This window comes from Aquila chrysaetos, chromosome 10 (assembly GCF_900496995.4).
Source record: "Aquila chrysaetos chrysaetos chromosome 10, bAquChr1.4, whole genome shotgun sequence".
In the NCBI taxonomy this organism is placed as follows: Eukaryota; Metazoa; Chordata; class Aves; order Accipitriformes; family Accipitridae; genus Aquila; species Aquila chrysaetos.
The window spans coordinates 18049007-18063857 of NC_044013.1; the positions used below are offsets into that span (position 1 = coordinate 18049007).

At 36.9% G+C, this 14851-nt stretch overlaps 1 protein-coding gene across 3 annotated transcripts in view; it reads left to right on the forward strand.

Moving 5' to 3' along the window:
- GK5 (glycerol kinase 5) overlaps window positions 1–14169 on the forward strand; it is a 30666-nt gene extending 16497 nt beyond the window's left edge. For all 3 annotated transcript variants that reach the window (XM_041126523.1, XM_030027138.2, XM_041126522.1), the window contains 5 exons: window positions 1893–1978; window positions 4951–5054; window positions 6399–6458; window positions 9288–9421; window positions 10752–14169. In XM_041126523.1, the coding sequence (XP_040982457.1) occupies window positions 1893–1978; window positions 4951–5054; window positions 6399–6458; window positions 9288–9421; window positions 10752–10888 (521 nt within the window). In that variant the 3' untranslated portion in view covers window positions 10889–14169. The remainder of the gene's footprint in view (window positions 1–1892; window positions 1979–4950; window positions 5055–6398; window positions 6459–9287; window positions 9422–10751) is intronic.
- The last annotated feature ends 682 nt before the right edge of the window (window positions 14170–14851 follow it).

Here is a 14851-nt window from a genome sequence, read left to right on the forward strand (position 1 = left end):
GTTTATAGGATGACAGTTCTGAGTGTTCTCATAGACTGCTTACTTGGTTTACTTGGAAATTTAGTATGCCTTTACTGGGGTGCAAAAAATGAATTAGTGTCTCAAACCTTGGGTTATCTGGGGAAGGTTTTCCTGAAGCGTAGCTCACCACAAAATTCCACATTTCTTGAAGTTGTCAACTTCTGGTGCACATGTGCATATACATGCTCAGGTATGTGCCCTTAAGAACTAAGCAGGACTCAGATTGGTCCTCAGGTCTTCATTGTTCAATGTTTGACTGAGCCTAGAGAATAACAGCCACTAGGCTTTTGAGGAAATTACTCAATTCAATACACAGTTCAGTGCTGCAGATAGAAGATTCAGTGGTACATATATAAGCTTGCTATTTCAAATTCCGTACTTTAAATGGATACTTATCCATATGGAACTTACCAGTACTTAAAATGGATGATACTGGTATATGCAGAGCAAGAGTATAAAGGATTTTTAGCTAGCCAGTAGTGAAATGGAAATGACCTACAGTTGTTACCACAGGCAAAAACCAGGGAAGTTTTAGAGGGACATAAAAAAATAGGCATGCTGCTTTAAACTCTCTAATAAGCAAGACCTTTATTTTCTGGAAATATGATTGTAGAGAAGCAGAATTCAGAAACTTTTATCAGCTTTACAAATAAAGAGAAGGGTAAAACTTTTGCTCTAGAGAAGGAATTGGGCCAAAACACAAAGCTAATGGCCTCAGTAAGGATGGTGAGGCTCAACATGGATGAAGATGAGACATATAATAGTGGTAAAGGTTTGGAAACAGGAATTTCTGCAGCAAGACAAACTAAATTTAATGGGCTTCTTTTAGTGGGATCAGATAAATTCTAAGAATTTTGAAAAAGTAATATGTGGAATTTCAAGGTGAAGTCAATCTTACATAATTTTTTCATTTTTTGTCCTGGCATAGAGGTTCTAGATATAGTTCAGTAATAGCAAATACAATAAGAAGGGAAAGATGTGATTTAGGCTTGTTAGTCTGGGCACAGTAGAATGCAAAGCTTTCAAACAAATTTATGAAGGTTTCAACGGTAAATTAACACTCCTGGTAAGTTACCAAGATGGGTTTTTCAAAGATAAATTGAGCTAGATTAACCTAATTTATCTTTGATAGGAGAATTTACTTTTTAGACAAGAAGAGCAATAGCTCTCATTTAGACCTATAGTCTTCTGTTAAAAGATGTTATGTGGCCATGTAAGGCATTATCAAAACTGCAGAAGGTGGGTGTTAGTACAAGAATTGCATGTGGGTGCAGAACTAGCTAAAGAGGGTTGTCTATAGAGTTGTGTAAGGAGACATATGCCTAGGCAGAGGATAAAAGTAGCGTCTATCAAAGAGGTCATACTAGGACCTACCTTATTTATATTTATGTATCAGTTGTGAAAATATTAAGGGTGCTCATAAAACATGGTGGGTATTAAGGACTTTCTCAGTAGTCATTTGGTGCTTGGGCTGACAATAACAACATCTTTGGGGGGAGAAAACATGGTTTATGTTTTGCAAATACAGGTTTTTAGCATACTTAGGGTGCCATTGTGAGCATTCCCAATTCCCATTTATGTCTATTTGGAAAGCTAATGATCTCTTACGGGATGCAAAGATTAAAAGGCTATAGCATAACAGATACGAGAGGATCCTTTTGAGTTTAGTCTTCATCTGATTAGTTTGTTGTGGTTTTTTTTTTAATGTGACTGATGGACATGAAATACAGGAGAAGTGATTATTTCCCTTAGAACACGTAGTTCGAGCATATTACAAAAGGAAATAGTCTAACTCTAGATTTTTGTCTCTTAGTAACATATGAAGAAATTAAAGTAAATAATAAAAGCATATGACTTATGCATCTTTACAGATCTTTTCACCAATGTAGATGAAACGGCAAAAATGGCACGGAGTATTGTTGATTCTCAAGGCGTTTGTTTTGTTCCAGGTTTTCAGGTAAAAATATTATTATTAATATAATTGAGAATATATTTTTCATAACCCAGTTAAAATTTTAACTTTTACTTGTTTAAGGTAGCAATTTACTTCTTATCACAGTATTTATTCTGTACTACTCAGGTTCTTGTTGTCTGTCCCTCACCACAACATATGAAGATCATTGTTATATCAGAATGGTTAAACACCAGCCCTGCCGTGAGAAAAACCCTACAAAATAGGAAAATTGCTTCCATTTTGCAAATGGAGACCTGGGGAACAGATAAACTAAATGACTTGCCCACAGTAACTTGGGCAGTGCCTGCAGAGACAGAAACCAATCCCATAGCTTTTCTGCCTCAGGCAGAGCCTTCATTGAGACAATATTTCTAAGCACTGTTCTAAACCAATTCATTTTATTCTGCCTCTTTTCAAGATTTAGGTTGCAATTCATCCGAATATTTAAATGTACTTAAATATGAGCAAGATTGCAAGTCCTGGTGTTATGAAAAGCAAAGTTAGTAGTACTTGGACACTTCTCCTGGGAATGATCAAACTGAATATGGTAGACTTTTTTCCTAGAAGTCTTAGTAATTCATTGGTTTGAATGTATACCAACTCATCTCTTTGTGTGTTTCTAAAAGTTTTGTTTGTTGGGTTTTTTTGATCTTCATTGCTCTACCATACTCAGTTTGATCATTTCCAGGGCTAGTGTTTTTTTCTAAAGAAATGTAACATCCTTAACCTTACCTTTGTGTAAGTCCTGTATGTTAATGCAACAAGGCAAAGAAAAATTTCATTTCTTCTACAGGTGGCCCAGCTACCTTCTCTCAAACAGCTGCCCTAATCATTAGATCTATTTTTAGGGGTATAGAGCTTGATTATGCCAAGATGCTTCCATTTAGCATTTACTGTGAGTAATTGTGCTATGAATAAGCAAGCGTTGAGCCATGCCAAATTCCAATATTTGCAGACAGGAATCCTGAGGTAGACAAATGTTAGTCTGAAGCTTTTTTGAACCTTTAATTCTATTAATATTCAAGTTCTAGAGATGTTGGTAAAACTTCTTGTTTGTTCGGTTTTTGTTTCGTTTTGCGGGTTTTTCTGCCCCTTGCTTTCTTGACACTGTGTCCAGTAGGAATCCCTGCTAACTTCTTGGTAAACATTGATTCAGTCTCTTTTTTTCCCTAATTCTAATACTCCCAGTTCAAATTTAGAAGCTGTACTTAGAAAACTGAATGGATTTGTCTTTAACTGTGACATCTAGTAACCGCTAACAGTATCCACCAATGTGGATTTCTTTGCCTTTTGAAAGCCCTGTTTATTCCAGTGGACTGTGCTTATTTAGCAGCCTCACAGTAACAGAATCTGTATCACTTTAGAAACTGAGTGGATTAAATGGTATGAAAAGGGATGTGAACAGAGTTCAACACTTCTGGGACTGTAGTGTGTCTTTTTAGCTTCACTGGCTAGATGTTAACACAAATTGATTCTATGATAATGTTTCTTAGACCTCAGAATAATAGTAGTTAGGGAGGGTTCTTATGAAGCTCATACATTGATTTCCTACACAGAGTAAAATGTTTCTCTACTCGTCCATATTAAGGCAATAAGAACAAGTTTCTTTCTTATGGATTCTACTGCTGTGGTGAAGTGCACCAAGAGGAGCATCGTTGTAAAAGTGTATTTGAAATTGAGTGAATATGTACTATTAATCATTTTTCCTTTTACTCATTCTGCTAGAAACAGACAGGGGTTTCCAGGCTTAATTTGCTGTGGTTAATAGTAACAGCAAAAACTTAGGACTTTTCTTTGGGGTGTATGCATATATATATGCATTGCTACTTTTTTTTTTTTTTTTTTTTTTTTTTTTTTTTTTTTTTTTAAAGATTGATTCTTTCAGGATACTCACCCTTATGTAGAATATAAGTCTATGCTTTTTATTTGTTATCTTGTATATGAAAGTCTGTAAACTTGGAAGCTGTGAATCCTTATGCTACTGGGCTGGACAAGTGGTTCCATTCTTAGAATGGGAAGGGTACTTGAATATAGAAAAAAAAATTAATATTTTCTTTGACTTTAATGCAGAAGTTTCTTCTATTTAGGAACTTTTGCAAAATGCCAGTTTTTCTTTTGGCTGTGTGTATCTATCCATACGTCATTTTTAAATTGTTTCTAACATATGATAGCATTTTCTTAACTTTATAAATATGTATGTATGTATTTTATAAGCATGAAATTCAGGCTTCTGGTAAGTATTGTCATAATTGATATTTAGCACAATACAACTAGAATGGATTGTTTCAATTTAAAAATTACTGTCTACAGTGAAAATAAGATTTAACATTGTCACAAACCAGGTACAGACCAGCAAACTAATATTTTGTGATAAAGTTCGTCAGAGGAGTGGAGGGGTGAGGATGAGATTCATCAATCGATCTTCTAGTTCTCCTGCAAAAAAAAGACAATGTAGTGACCATTAGAATTTTAGTTGGAGTCTGTTTATCAGTGTCACTGATAACAGGCTGTAGTATAAACTAATAAAAAGTATTACCATCCTTTTCAGTGTTACTTTTAAAAGTCAGTTCATCTTTCTTTCAGCAGTTCAGGAGTGTTTAAAAAAATTTTAAAAAGGGGTGTGTGTGTGTGAAATCTTGCTAGAGAGGAGCAATATCAGTGTGCCCTGTCCTAGACACTTAAAGTGTACACTATATGTATTTTAAAGAGAAGTCATACAGATTAGTGTTATTTAGTATGTCAAATTGGCAAGAAGTCACTTAAACCTTTTGCTGTTGAAAGAAGCTATTTAAACTGTTCACTGAGTTAGCTGAAATAACACTATATACCTCTTACATATTGTTTTCAATTTTCTTCCTTCACTATGCTGCCTGTAATTGTCGTAAGTTATTTTTTTTTTCCTCTTACTATTTGACTCCTTTCTCAAAAGCCTACAAATACAATTCACTGAACTCGTGGTGAAATCTTCTCTGCAGGTTTCTGTGAATGACCCATATTTATGTGCCTCTTTCATGGGGCTGAAACCTTCCACTACCAGAAGCCATCTTGTACGAGCTATATTGGAATCTGTTGCTTTCAGGTACTGTTTGCTTAATTATCTTGCTTATATTTTCTTATGTTTGCTTTTATTTTCACCAGCAGTGTTAAATGGATACATGAACTTCTGCAGTTTGTAAAATATAAATCAGAGTAATCCATTACTGTTACATTGAAAAGGAGTTTTAGCTGCTTCCCTTTTTTTTTCTTTAACACTTTACAAACTCATGTATATTTTTAGTTCAGAATTTTTGTTATTAAGTAACCATATAGAGATTCTTAAAATACATTGTTTTCTGCATGTTCTAAAAATGTTTTCTGTTTAAAGTTTGTCCTTACTCTCCTGACAGTGTTTTGTCAGAAGCTGTAGCCCACTCCAGCTGTCTTTAAAGTATCCCTGAAGTTGGAAGTTTTGTATTAGCTCTTTGGCTAAAGTTTGAAATTTTGGTGTTTTATAGAACATGGTAATAGGCATCTTAAACATCTTTAAAGATGTGAGTGGACAAAAAGTTCCAGATCTAACTGTCAAGGTTAAAGATATTACTGCTAGTCACTGATGATACCACATCAGTAGCTCACTGTGGAACAGATTGGTTCTGCCTTGCAAACCCACCTATCATGCCTCGAACTGAAGTGGAATATGGTTTGAGCCTGGCTCACACTGTACTGTGGCCAATTAGGGAGCACTGGTATGATTCCTTCCATCTAGTCATCAGCTCTGCTTTGGGCATAATAGCCTCCTGCAAAGAGGCAAAAAGGATGTCTGGAGGAAGGTAACATTCTGAATTGCTGCCACAATGCATATGGGTTTTTTTCTGCACTTGTAAGAGGAACAAGAGATGCAGTAATTCCTGAACTGAAGCATGGGTCTCTTGAAAACAGGTCTCTTATCTCATTCAAATATCTAACTAGAAAAGCGTAGGGGTTCTTTGTGTTTAGATTTTCTCCCATTAAATGAAATGGTTTCAGAACAAGTCAAACTTACAGCCTTCAGATGTTCCCCTTTAAAGAACAGCTGGATAAACTCCGTTTAACACTCTGTCAGCCTACTTTCCTCACTCTAAACCACTTGTTACATTGACAATTGCATCTTGTCTGTAGAAACCTATCAGCAATTTCAGATGGGAAAAATGTACCTTCTACAGTGACTTGCTATAGAATGGGCTGTGATTTAGCCATACGTGTCCCTCTGTAATGATGTGTAACAAAGACCAGTTTCAGTCTTTTTTTCCTTTTTAATTATGCATTCTGGAAACTTGTTAGCTATTGCAGCAGTTCTGACACAACTGAGGCATTTTTTGCCCTGTATTTTATTTTCTGACTGTGTAAATACTGGAAACACTTTATGGAATATATAATACTTAATTCAACTAAATATTTTTTAAAGAAACAAACAGCTTTATGATACCATTGTGAAGAAGGTACGCATTCCTCTTCAAACTATTCGGTAAGTTCCATTAACTTTTAGATTTGTTATATGGGAGTTTGATTTTAAATAGGTGTGAACTTTGAACATTTTATCTTACTGTAAAAATTCTGCTGCTGAGAAATAGATGATTACTAAGCCAAATGTTAATGTAACTTAAGTGGCAGTAGATTCTACCCAGAGAAGGGTTGGTTCTTAATTAAACTGTTGGCATTGGTGATTGTCAGTAGGTGAGTAATGAATTGCTCTAATTAGTAAAAAAGGCAAATCCATGTTTTCAGGTAGCACTAGAGTGCATACAGGAATGCCTACCACAAAGGTCTTTTACCCTTTATTATCATTCTTCCATACTGAAATTTTTTGTGCTGGGTCTCTCATGGACTGAATATTTTTTGAAGATGTCAGTTAAAACTGGGTGTATTTGTGAGGGAAAGAGGGAGAATATTTTTGCAATTCAATTGTTAAGACGTTGGTTTTGCTTCGATCTTTGAAGAAGCAAATCAAATTTAGTGAGGTAACAGTGATCCCTAGAATATGCTTTTCACAACATGTTGAAAAAATTTAGCTGAATTATGCGTTGCTGGAAAACTGTGTTGCACATTTTGGTAGGTACTTTGCTTGAACACACCAGTTGTCTTAAAGCCTCAAGCCCTCTCATGCTGAGAAGGCTCTCCAGAATTTCTCCTTCTGGCAGCCAGGGGTCATCGTGATGCCATGGTCAAGAACATCGAGGAGAGCTTGTGGCTTTTTTCCTGATACCTGTGCAAAGGAAGAAATAGACAGAAATGGAGACAGTTGAGAAATCAGACTTTTGAGTAGTGGAAGAGAAGTGAAAGTACAAAGTGGGGGGAGGTAAAAGTTTCTGTCTTCCATCACATACTGGGACAGAGTAGGCAAAGATGAAGGAACAGCCAGGCTTGGGGTTTTAATGAAGAGGAAAAGATGAAAAGTATTGGAATTTTTGATTCCTTAGGAAGCTTTTTTACATAGAAAATTGCATCCAGAATTTGAGAAGTCATGTTAAGACTGCGAACTAAAAAATGGGAAGTGTGGAAGTACTGCCTAGGGAATAATAGAATTCTGATCGCGTTTACATTGTAATGTAAACTGTAAATTGTATGATCATATTCTGTTCTGTTAATATAAAATTGCTGCTTCATATAGTGACTGTAATAGTTAACTATGATCGGTAGCAATTCAGCTTATGGATTAAGCATTAGAAGATAATGGGATACACTTAATGGATTTTTCAGTAGGGTTGTAAACTGCTCTCCCATCCTTTTGTCCACACATCTTTAGTATCTATCCATTAACTTTTATTTTTTCGTTGTCGTTGTTTTTATCCCATAAACATGGTCATTCCCTTTTTAGCTGTTGTCCTGTATCCCTTGTTTCTTCCCAGTCTCTGGCTCCTACAAGCTCCTACAAAGTTGTCATTTTCATTAGTCCTCTACATTCCTATTGCTTCTCTTTGCTTCATCTCAACATCATCAAGGAAAGCACAGAGAAGGAACCCTCATTTTTAGTCCTCACGTCCTGCGTTGTAGCAGTCTGCGGCAGCCTTTACAAGGATGATCCTGGTGGTCCCTGGAGTCCTGGAATGTCACCTATTTACTTGTTCTGTGAAGTAGCACATCCCCAGTCAAATGGCATGTAGGAACTTTGAGCTAGAAGATGTACTGTACAGACTGAATCTTCAAAGTATCTAGCAGCAAAATTCAGCTAAATGTAAAACTGAGTATTTGGAAATTTTCTTTCTTTTTTCCCCTTGTAACTTGGATCAAATGGATGTCTTATTTTTGCAGAAGAAGGAAAATCCATGTCACTGGCATTAAGAAAGTGACTTTGCCAGTTAAAGGTTTTTATGCTGTCGTGTAGAGGTGGTAACCCTGCATGTACAATTGTACAAACAAGCAAAACCCTGTAACATCACCAATCGGGCAGTGTTTCCTGCTTTTACTTTCAGAAATGGCCAAAACATTTATGCAAAAGTTTTCTGAGGCATCATGTAGGATAGAAGATTTCAGCTGGCATATATTGGAGATTTCTAAGCAGCTGTTAAGTTTTATTACCCAACACTTTCTATAGTAATAAACAGTAGATGTCTTTACCATGCCACATTTGACAGAACAGCTCCATACCTGGCTGGTATTGGAGTCCAACAGCATAACAAATCAATCTATGACAATTCAAAGACTGCTTTTTGTTATAGTTATTTTTTTGTTTGCAAGAGTGATTACTTTGCACCACTAGTAATCACTCTCAGATGATTAAAGATCAGCATTGGTAAGTTCTAATTTTCTCCATTAAAAGGGTCTCCAACATGATGCAATCAGGCAAATAGGTAGATGGAAGCCTCATTCTCATCTTCCTCATAAAAAGAAGCAACCGTGAAGGCATTTTAGCTAACTAGTACAAACATTTGGTAGTAATGAAAAAAAGTACTTTTCCCATTCTGAGAACACTTGAAAGGGTTTGTTTAATGTAATGGTTTTGACTATTGTCATGTTGTGGTGATAACTATGTGAAGGTTCTCTTATAAACCCTAATGTTTCAACCAGGATAATGTAGAGTTTTAGAAGACACAGCTTTCAAAGCTTTTGATAATGTGTCTGTCCTATGTCCCTGTCTGTCTACCATTACTCCCCCAGTTTATAGGCATTCTTTTTTTTTCTAGGCACCTTGTGCCAGCCTCTAAATTTGCCCATAAAATGGAAATGCATTTGTGCATGAGTGACAGGAAGATTTATGCATGGGTGTGAAAACCTAGAAGTTGTTTTCAGTAATGTTGGCAATAAGCATTTGAACTAAATGCATTTTTTTTAACTTCTTTTTCCCCTCTCCCTATAGAGCTGACGGAGGTGTCAGTAATAATAGTTTTGTCATGCAGATGACTTCAGATTTAATTAATAAGAAAATAGAAAAACCTGCAAATGCAGACATGTCTAGTCTTGGTGCAGCTTTTCTAGCAGGCCTTGCTTCAGGTATGTATACATTTGAAGGGGTTTTGTTTTTGCCTTCATAATGCATGTTTGTAAATACAGAGGGGAAAAAAAACCAGACGAAACCAGGGCATAACTTCAAATAATTATAAAAACTTCCCAAAGGACTACTTTAGCCATTTTTGTGGGAATCCAAGGTAAGTAGTGTTCATGTTTCTCTGTATAGTGCTTTGTACCCATGTACTGGTATTTGATGGACCAAAGAAACAGATGGTAACATCATACATAAACCAAATCAAGGACTTTATTTGTATTTCTAACACAATGTCCCAATACGCTGAGCAGTTGTATGCTTCTTTAGTTTTACATAAAAGAATAGTGACAGTGAGTTTAATGGGAAAAGTATCTGCGTATATGTTCGTAAGATTCATTTACATTCAGAAGGATACACTACTGGAGAAGAAAGAAGTGAACCCTGTCTTTGCTGCTTCCCTGTTTCTTGACCCGGACACTCTGCATCCCTTCCCATATTTGCACTGCCTGGAGCGGTGCTCAGCGGGGATGCGTCATGTGAGGAGGAAGCTTACATGCAGCTGTGTCATTCCTACTGAAGCTGTGTCCTGTCATCTGTGAACCGAGTCTTTATTCTTCAAGGTTTTCACAGAAATAAACACAATGGAAGTACAAAGTAAATTATTAATAGGAAAAAAGAATCCAACTCTACTCACACAGAATTGTTCTATATAATTAACCAGACTTAAAACTACAGACTGTCAATGGTTTTGCTTAATATCCACCTACAAAATAAATTTCCATTAACTTCATTAAATTGCTTTGATAAGTAAATAACACAACTGGAAGATAAAAACGATATGCTCAGGTAAGACTTTACTCAGCAATTAAAACTGCAAGAAAACTGCAGCCCTTGACAGACAATGATTCAATAACATAAATTAATCTGAATACATAACACCAGCTGTTGTCTGCCATTTATGCAATTTTTAAGATGGTAGGAAAGCAACTAGTGCTAAGTCTTGGTTTCTGTGGCCCTTCTTCATTGAGAGGGAGCTGCAGCCAAAAGCACAGTGTAGATGAAACCTAAGGGAACTTCAGTGTACCAGAGCTGTTCCTTGGAAACCATCCCAGTTAAGCAGATGTGCTGTTGTCAGGATTCCAAACAAGTGGATGCTATTGGAAAGGAGTTTCACAATGTTAAAAATATGCTTCCCTCTGAGAAAGTTGTTGGTTGAGTAAAGAAAAGCTGTCATGATTTCTTACTGTATTTCTGCTTTGGATCGCTTGGAAATAAATTAAAACAACTCAAAAATAACATATTTGCAGTTGAGCTTCAGAATGAACTTTCTGCTTATAGGATTTTGGACTGACAAAGAACAACTAAAGAAGCTAAGGCGAATAGAAGCAGTTTTTGAGCCCCAGAAGGACTTGGAGGAATACAAACCTGCTATGGATACCTGGCTACAAGCAATGAAATGCTCCCCGCGCTGGTAGAAATTGACATTTTAATTATAGAAGAATTAAAATGTTTTAATTCAGGTTATAAAATCTTGACATTAGCAGAACAGTAAAAACTGTAACTGAAATTTGTGATGGTATATATATAAAACTATACAGTACCTCAGTTACCCCCCTGCTGCTAGATTACTTACCACACCATAATGAACCTTCATATCATCCCTGTGACAGCTGTAGTCCAGCTGCAGCATTTGTGTCCCTTCAGTGACCTCCTTTGGGTGGCCCAGCTGCTTGAATCCTACCATGTATTAGAGATGGGGAGTTTTTTCCTATCATGAGTTTTCTACTGAGGAGCTTGCCTCCATTCAGATCTTTAATAGATGTGGTATGTTAATCATCAAGGAAGGGTTAAAGGCACATGCACTTCCCTAGGCATTTCTAAGAAACGTAAAACGATTTTTGGGGGGTGGGTTGTGGTGAACTTGATTGTGTACAAAGATATTTTCTTATTAGTAGCCTGTTACCACCTTTTGGTTGACTTTCTAAGGAAGCATTTGATCCAGCTCTGTGATGACATTTTTGTGCACTAAATTAAGATGAAATACAAAAGTAAATAGGCCTTCAGTACCCCATTAAAAAAAAAAAAAATCGGGATTTTTGTAGCTGATGGTTCCTATCTAGCTTGTAGCTCAATTTTTAAAAATTTTATAAAGACCAAAAGCTATATTACCTGGCGTGGCTAATACAAATACATTAAAAGTAGTTGAAGGTATGCTATCTAACTTGTAAAAATCTGTAACATTAGTATTTTCAAGCCCATTGTTAAATCTTAGTAGTATTATTAGCTAAAGGGGGGTCAAAAGTCTATTTTTGAAGCTATGAATTACTTTTCTATTTTTTAAATAAATTATAATTAAAGAAATGTGTAGTTAATTATTCTTATGTATTTGTTCATCAGTAATCTTAAATTGCTATAATTTTCTCAGGAGTATGTGTAAATCAGCTTCAAAAATGTAAAATTATTAAACAGCTTAATTTCAGAATAATATCAAATTCAAGCTGTGGGTGATTGTGTTCCACAGGCACTGGAGAAAAGAAATGTTTATAGATTTAACATTACTGAAGACAGCCAAAGAACTATCATTTGCTTTTTCTCGTGCTGAAACATGGAAGGTCAAATCGTACACCATTCCCTCAGTTTCTTTCACAGTCATCTACTCTGAGTTGGCACATCTACTCTAGCTGTGGTGTTCTTCAAACTAGATCTCATTTGCCTGTCACCCTTAGTTTAACATACCATTTTTTTAATTCTTCTGTTACTTTCTCTCCTTCAACCTGTGCTATGTCTTGGCGCATTTTTTTTTTCCCCTGGGTATCCTTCAAGTTGCAGAGACCATTCGCTCCTGAACCTACTCCACTGGGGATCCTGAACTGAAGTTCAGGAACAGGTCTCTTTGCTGATTTCTAGTAATATGGCAGACTATACAATCTATATGGTTGATTTCTTTTTGGACCATGAAGTATGGCTGCCCAGGTGCCAAGACTCTAATGTATATAAAGTCCATTGATGAGGTTCCCTCCAATCCTCCTCCTGCTCTAAGGTAAGAGCCTGTAGTTACAGGATATGTGGAACACTTGCTTTGCTTCAACACCTGTGTTCAGCTTGTGATTTTCTCTGTCATCTCAACCTCACTGCTAAAGAAAATGCTCATTGGCAAGAGGGTTCTACTAGGCCAAACAGAAAGGCTTTCAGTCTGGCATTTTGAGCAGAAGCTTGTGGGTCAGTTGCTGGTATTCTACGCTTTGTTCTCACTGAAGGAGTTTAGTTTCATCAAAATCTGCCTAGGGATAATGTCCACCTATTACCCTCTTGATGAAGGCTCCTTGATGTATGTTCACTTAATAGTTTTGTGGTTTTGCTGGGCTTGATTAGGGTTCCCATTCCCACAGTGTTCCCAGTTGGAGTTCTAATGGGAGCTGAATCTGATTCTGTTCAAATCACTTAGCTGAAGGTAACTCAGCTAGCCATGTGCCTTTACACTGCACCTTTACATGGTGGTGGTTTTCGTCCTGGCCATAGCACAGCTAGAAAGATGGAAGATACCCAAGACATTATATAGTCCTCTTGCTCTAGATGGTGTCCTAGAGCACCTATTCTGGATAACTATTTACCACTGTCACTGTTCAGTTTGAAGCAGGAAATTTAACCTGTTTTCCTTTCACTAGCCTCAAATCTACAGGAGAGAAACTTCACTGCAAATTAAGGATGCAGAAAGGCCTTACTATATTCACCACCCGAGCCTTTCAAATGGTCTGTGAAGTCATGTGCTCTATTGTGGAGAGGTTCAAGGCAGTGAGTACGTCTCTGAAACAAATGGGGTGTCTTCACCAAGATGGAGCAGCCTTTGGAGGTTAGAACATCTGCCACAGCCACACTTGTGATGCGTAGCTGCCCAAAGACTGAACAGACGAATAGACATCTTGAAGAAATTTGGTTACTTATCACTATGCATATCTGTTACAGGAAAAATTGATTTTATCTTCCCAGGAAATTTTTCATGTGCTGATATCTTGAAGTGGTACCTGTTAATTGATAATGAATTTGAAATGAGCTTTAAGCAATTAGATGCACTTTGTCTCAATTTTTGCTACACAGAAGGGCATTTAAGACCATTGCAGAACCTCACTCATACTAACTTTGATTTATGACAGCTTTGACTGCTGTCCTTTTTACTTATATTTAGATTTTTTTGCCTCGGGGGTGATTTTCATCAGTTTGAAAAGTATATGCAATTTTATATTTGTAGTCATCCGGGTTTGGTAGTAAAGGTAACAATACAATTATAAATATTAACTATTTTGTAGTTTTATCATTTTAAGTGATACACCATGTTGAGACTGTGAATGTTTTACTTAGGATTGGGTAGTAATGCACCTCATAAAGCATGTGAAGATTGGAAATTCAGTTGAGAGATGTGTTACTGATCTCTGGGCATCCTGCCTTGACAGATACACGTGGTGCTGGTGCTGATGGTAGATCATTTCATCCCAGTTTGGCAGTTTTATCATTCAAAACGACATATAGTCCTATTACATATGTGGGGATGACATGGCATGAAAAATCCCTCTGATGTTGGAGGGATCTTACTACTATTGCATTAATTATTGCATGTCAAGGGAAAGGGCAGATAAAATAGCCTTCAGATAGTTGAAAATACTGAGCAGACGTTGTACAAGTTTTCTTACATAACTAAGGAAAGAATTGTCAGCTATGTTTAAAATCTCACTGTAATGAACTTTGCCAAGTTTTTTGAGTACTGTTTTCTTTTAAGCAGTGTTTTCTTCTCTCCTATAGCAGCTAATTTTATGTAAAATTAATTCAGTTGCTCTCATCTGTTTTTGACAAGAGCATTTATACTCGCTTTCCTGTCAGAAGAAGTAAGAAAGGAAAATACCGAGTTTCTGTTTCAGCCTGCTGGCTTCTTTTTGGTATAATCTCTGTAGCAAGATCCTTCAACTAGTCCCACTGTTTCCAGGATCAGGGCACAGCAGAGAGGCTTACCAGTTGAACACCAGCCTTGCGGAAAAAGCCAACAACCATTTCTTGCCAGTCAGCGGGCCCTAGAATAGACCCGGGGGTTGTGTTCTTCCCTGGTCCAAGTCAAAAAGTACAAAGTCATGATACCCTCTTCAAACAAACAGGTATGTCAGTACTGCAGGTTGAGTTGGGGAACATGGTAGTGCTGTGACCCAAAAGTTGGGCAGCATTTTAGTTTAAGGTTTTACAGGGAGTGGGGCCGAGTTCAGCAGGAGAAAAGGGAGGCTGTTTTGGGTTAGTGTTTGTATAGGTTATCACAGCAGGGATTGTGGGTTGGCAAGAAAGCAGTAAAACTACCTACCACTGAAAAGTAATGTGAAAGGGGAAGGTGGGGGATCAGAAAAGGCTCTGACCAGCCAGAAGGAGGAAGATGTTGTTGGAAACCTGGGAGACCACTGACC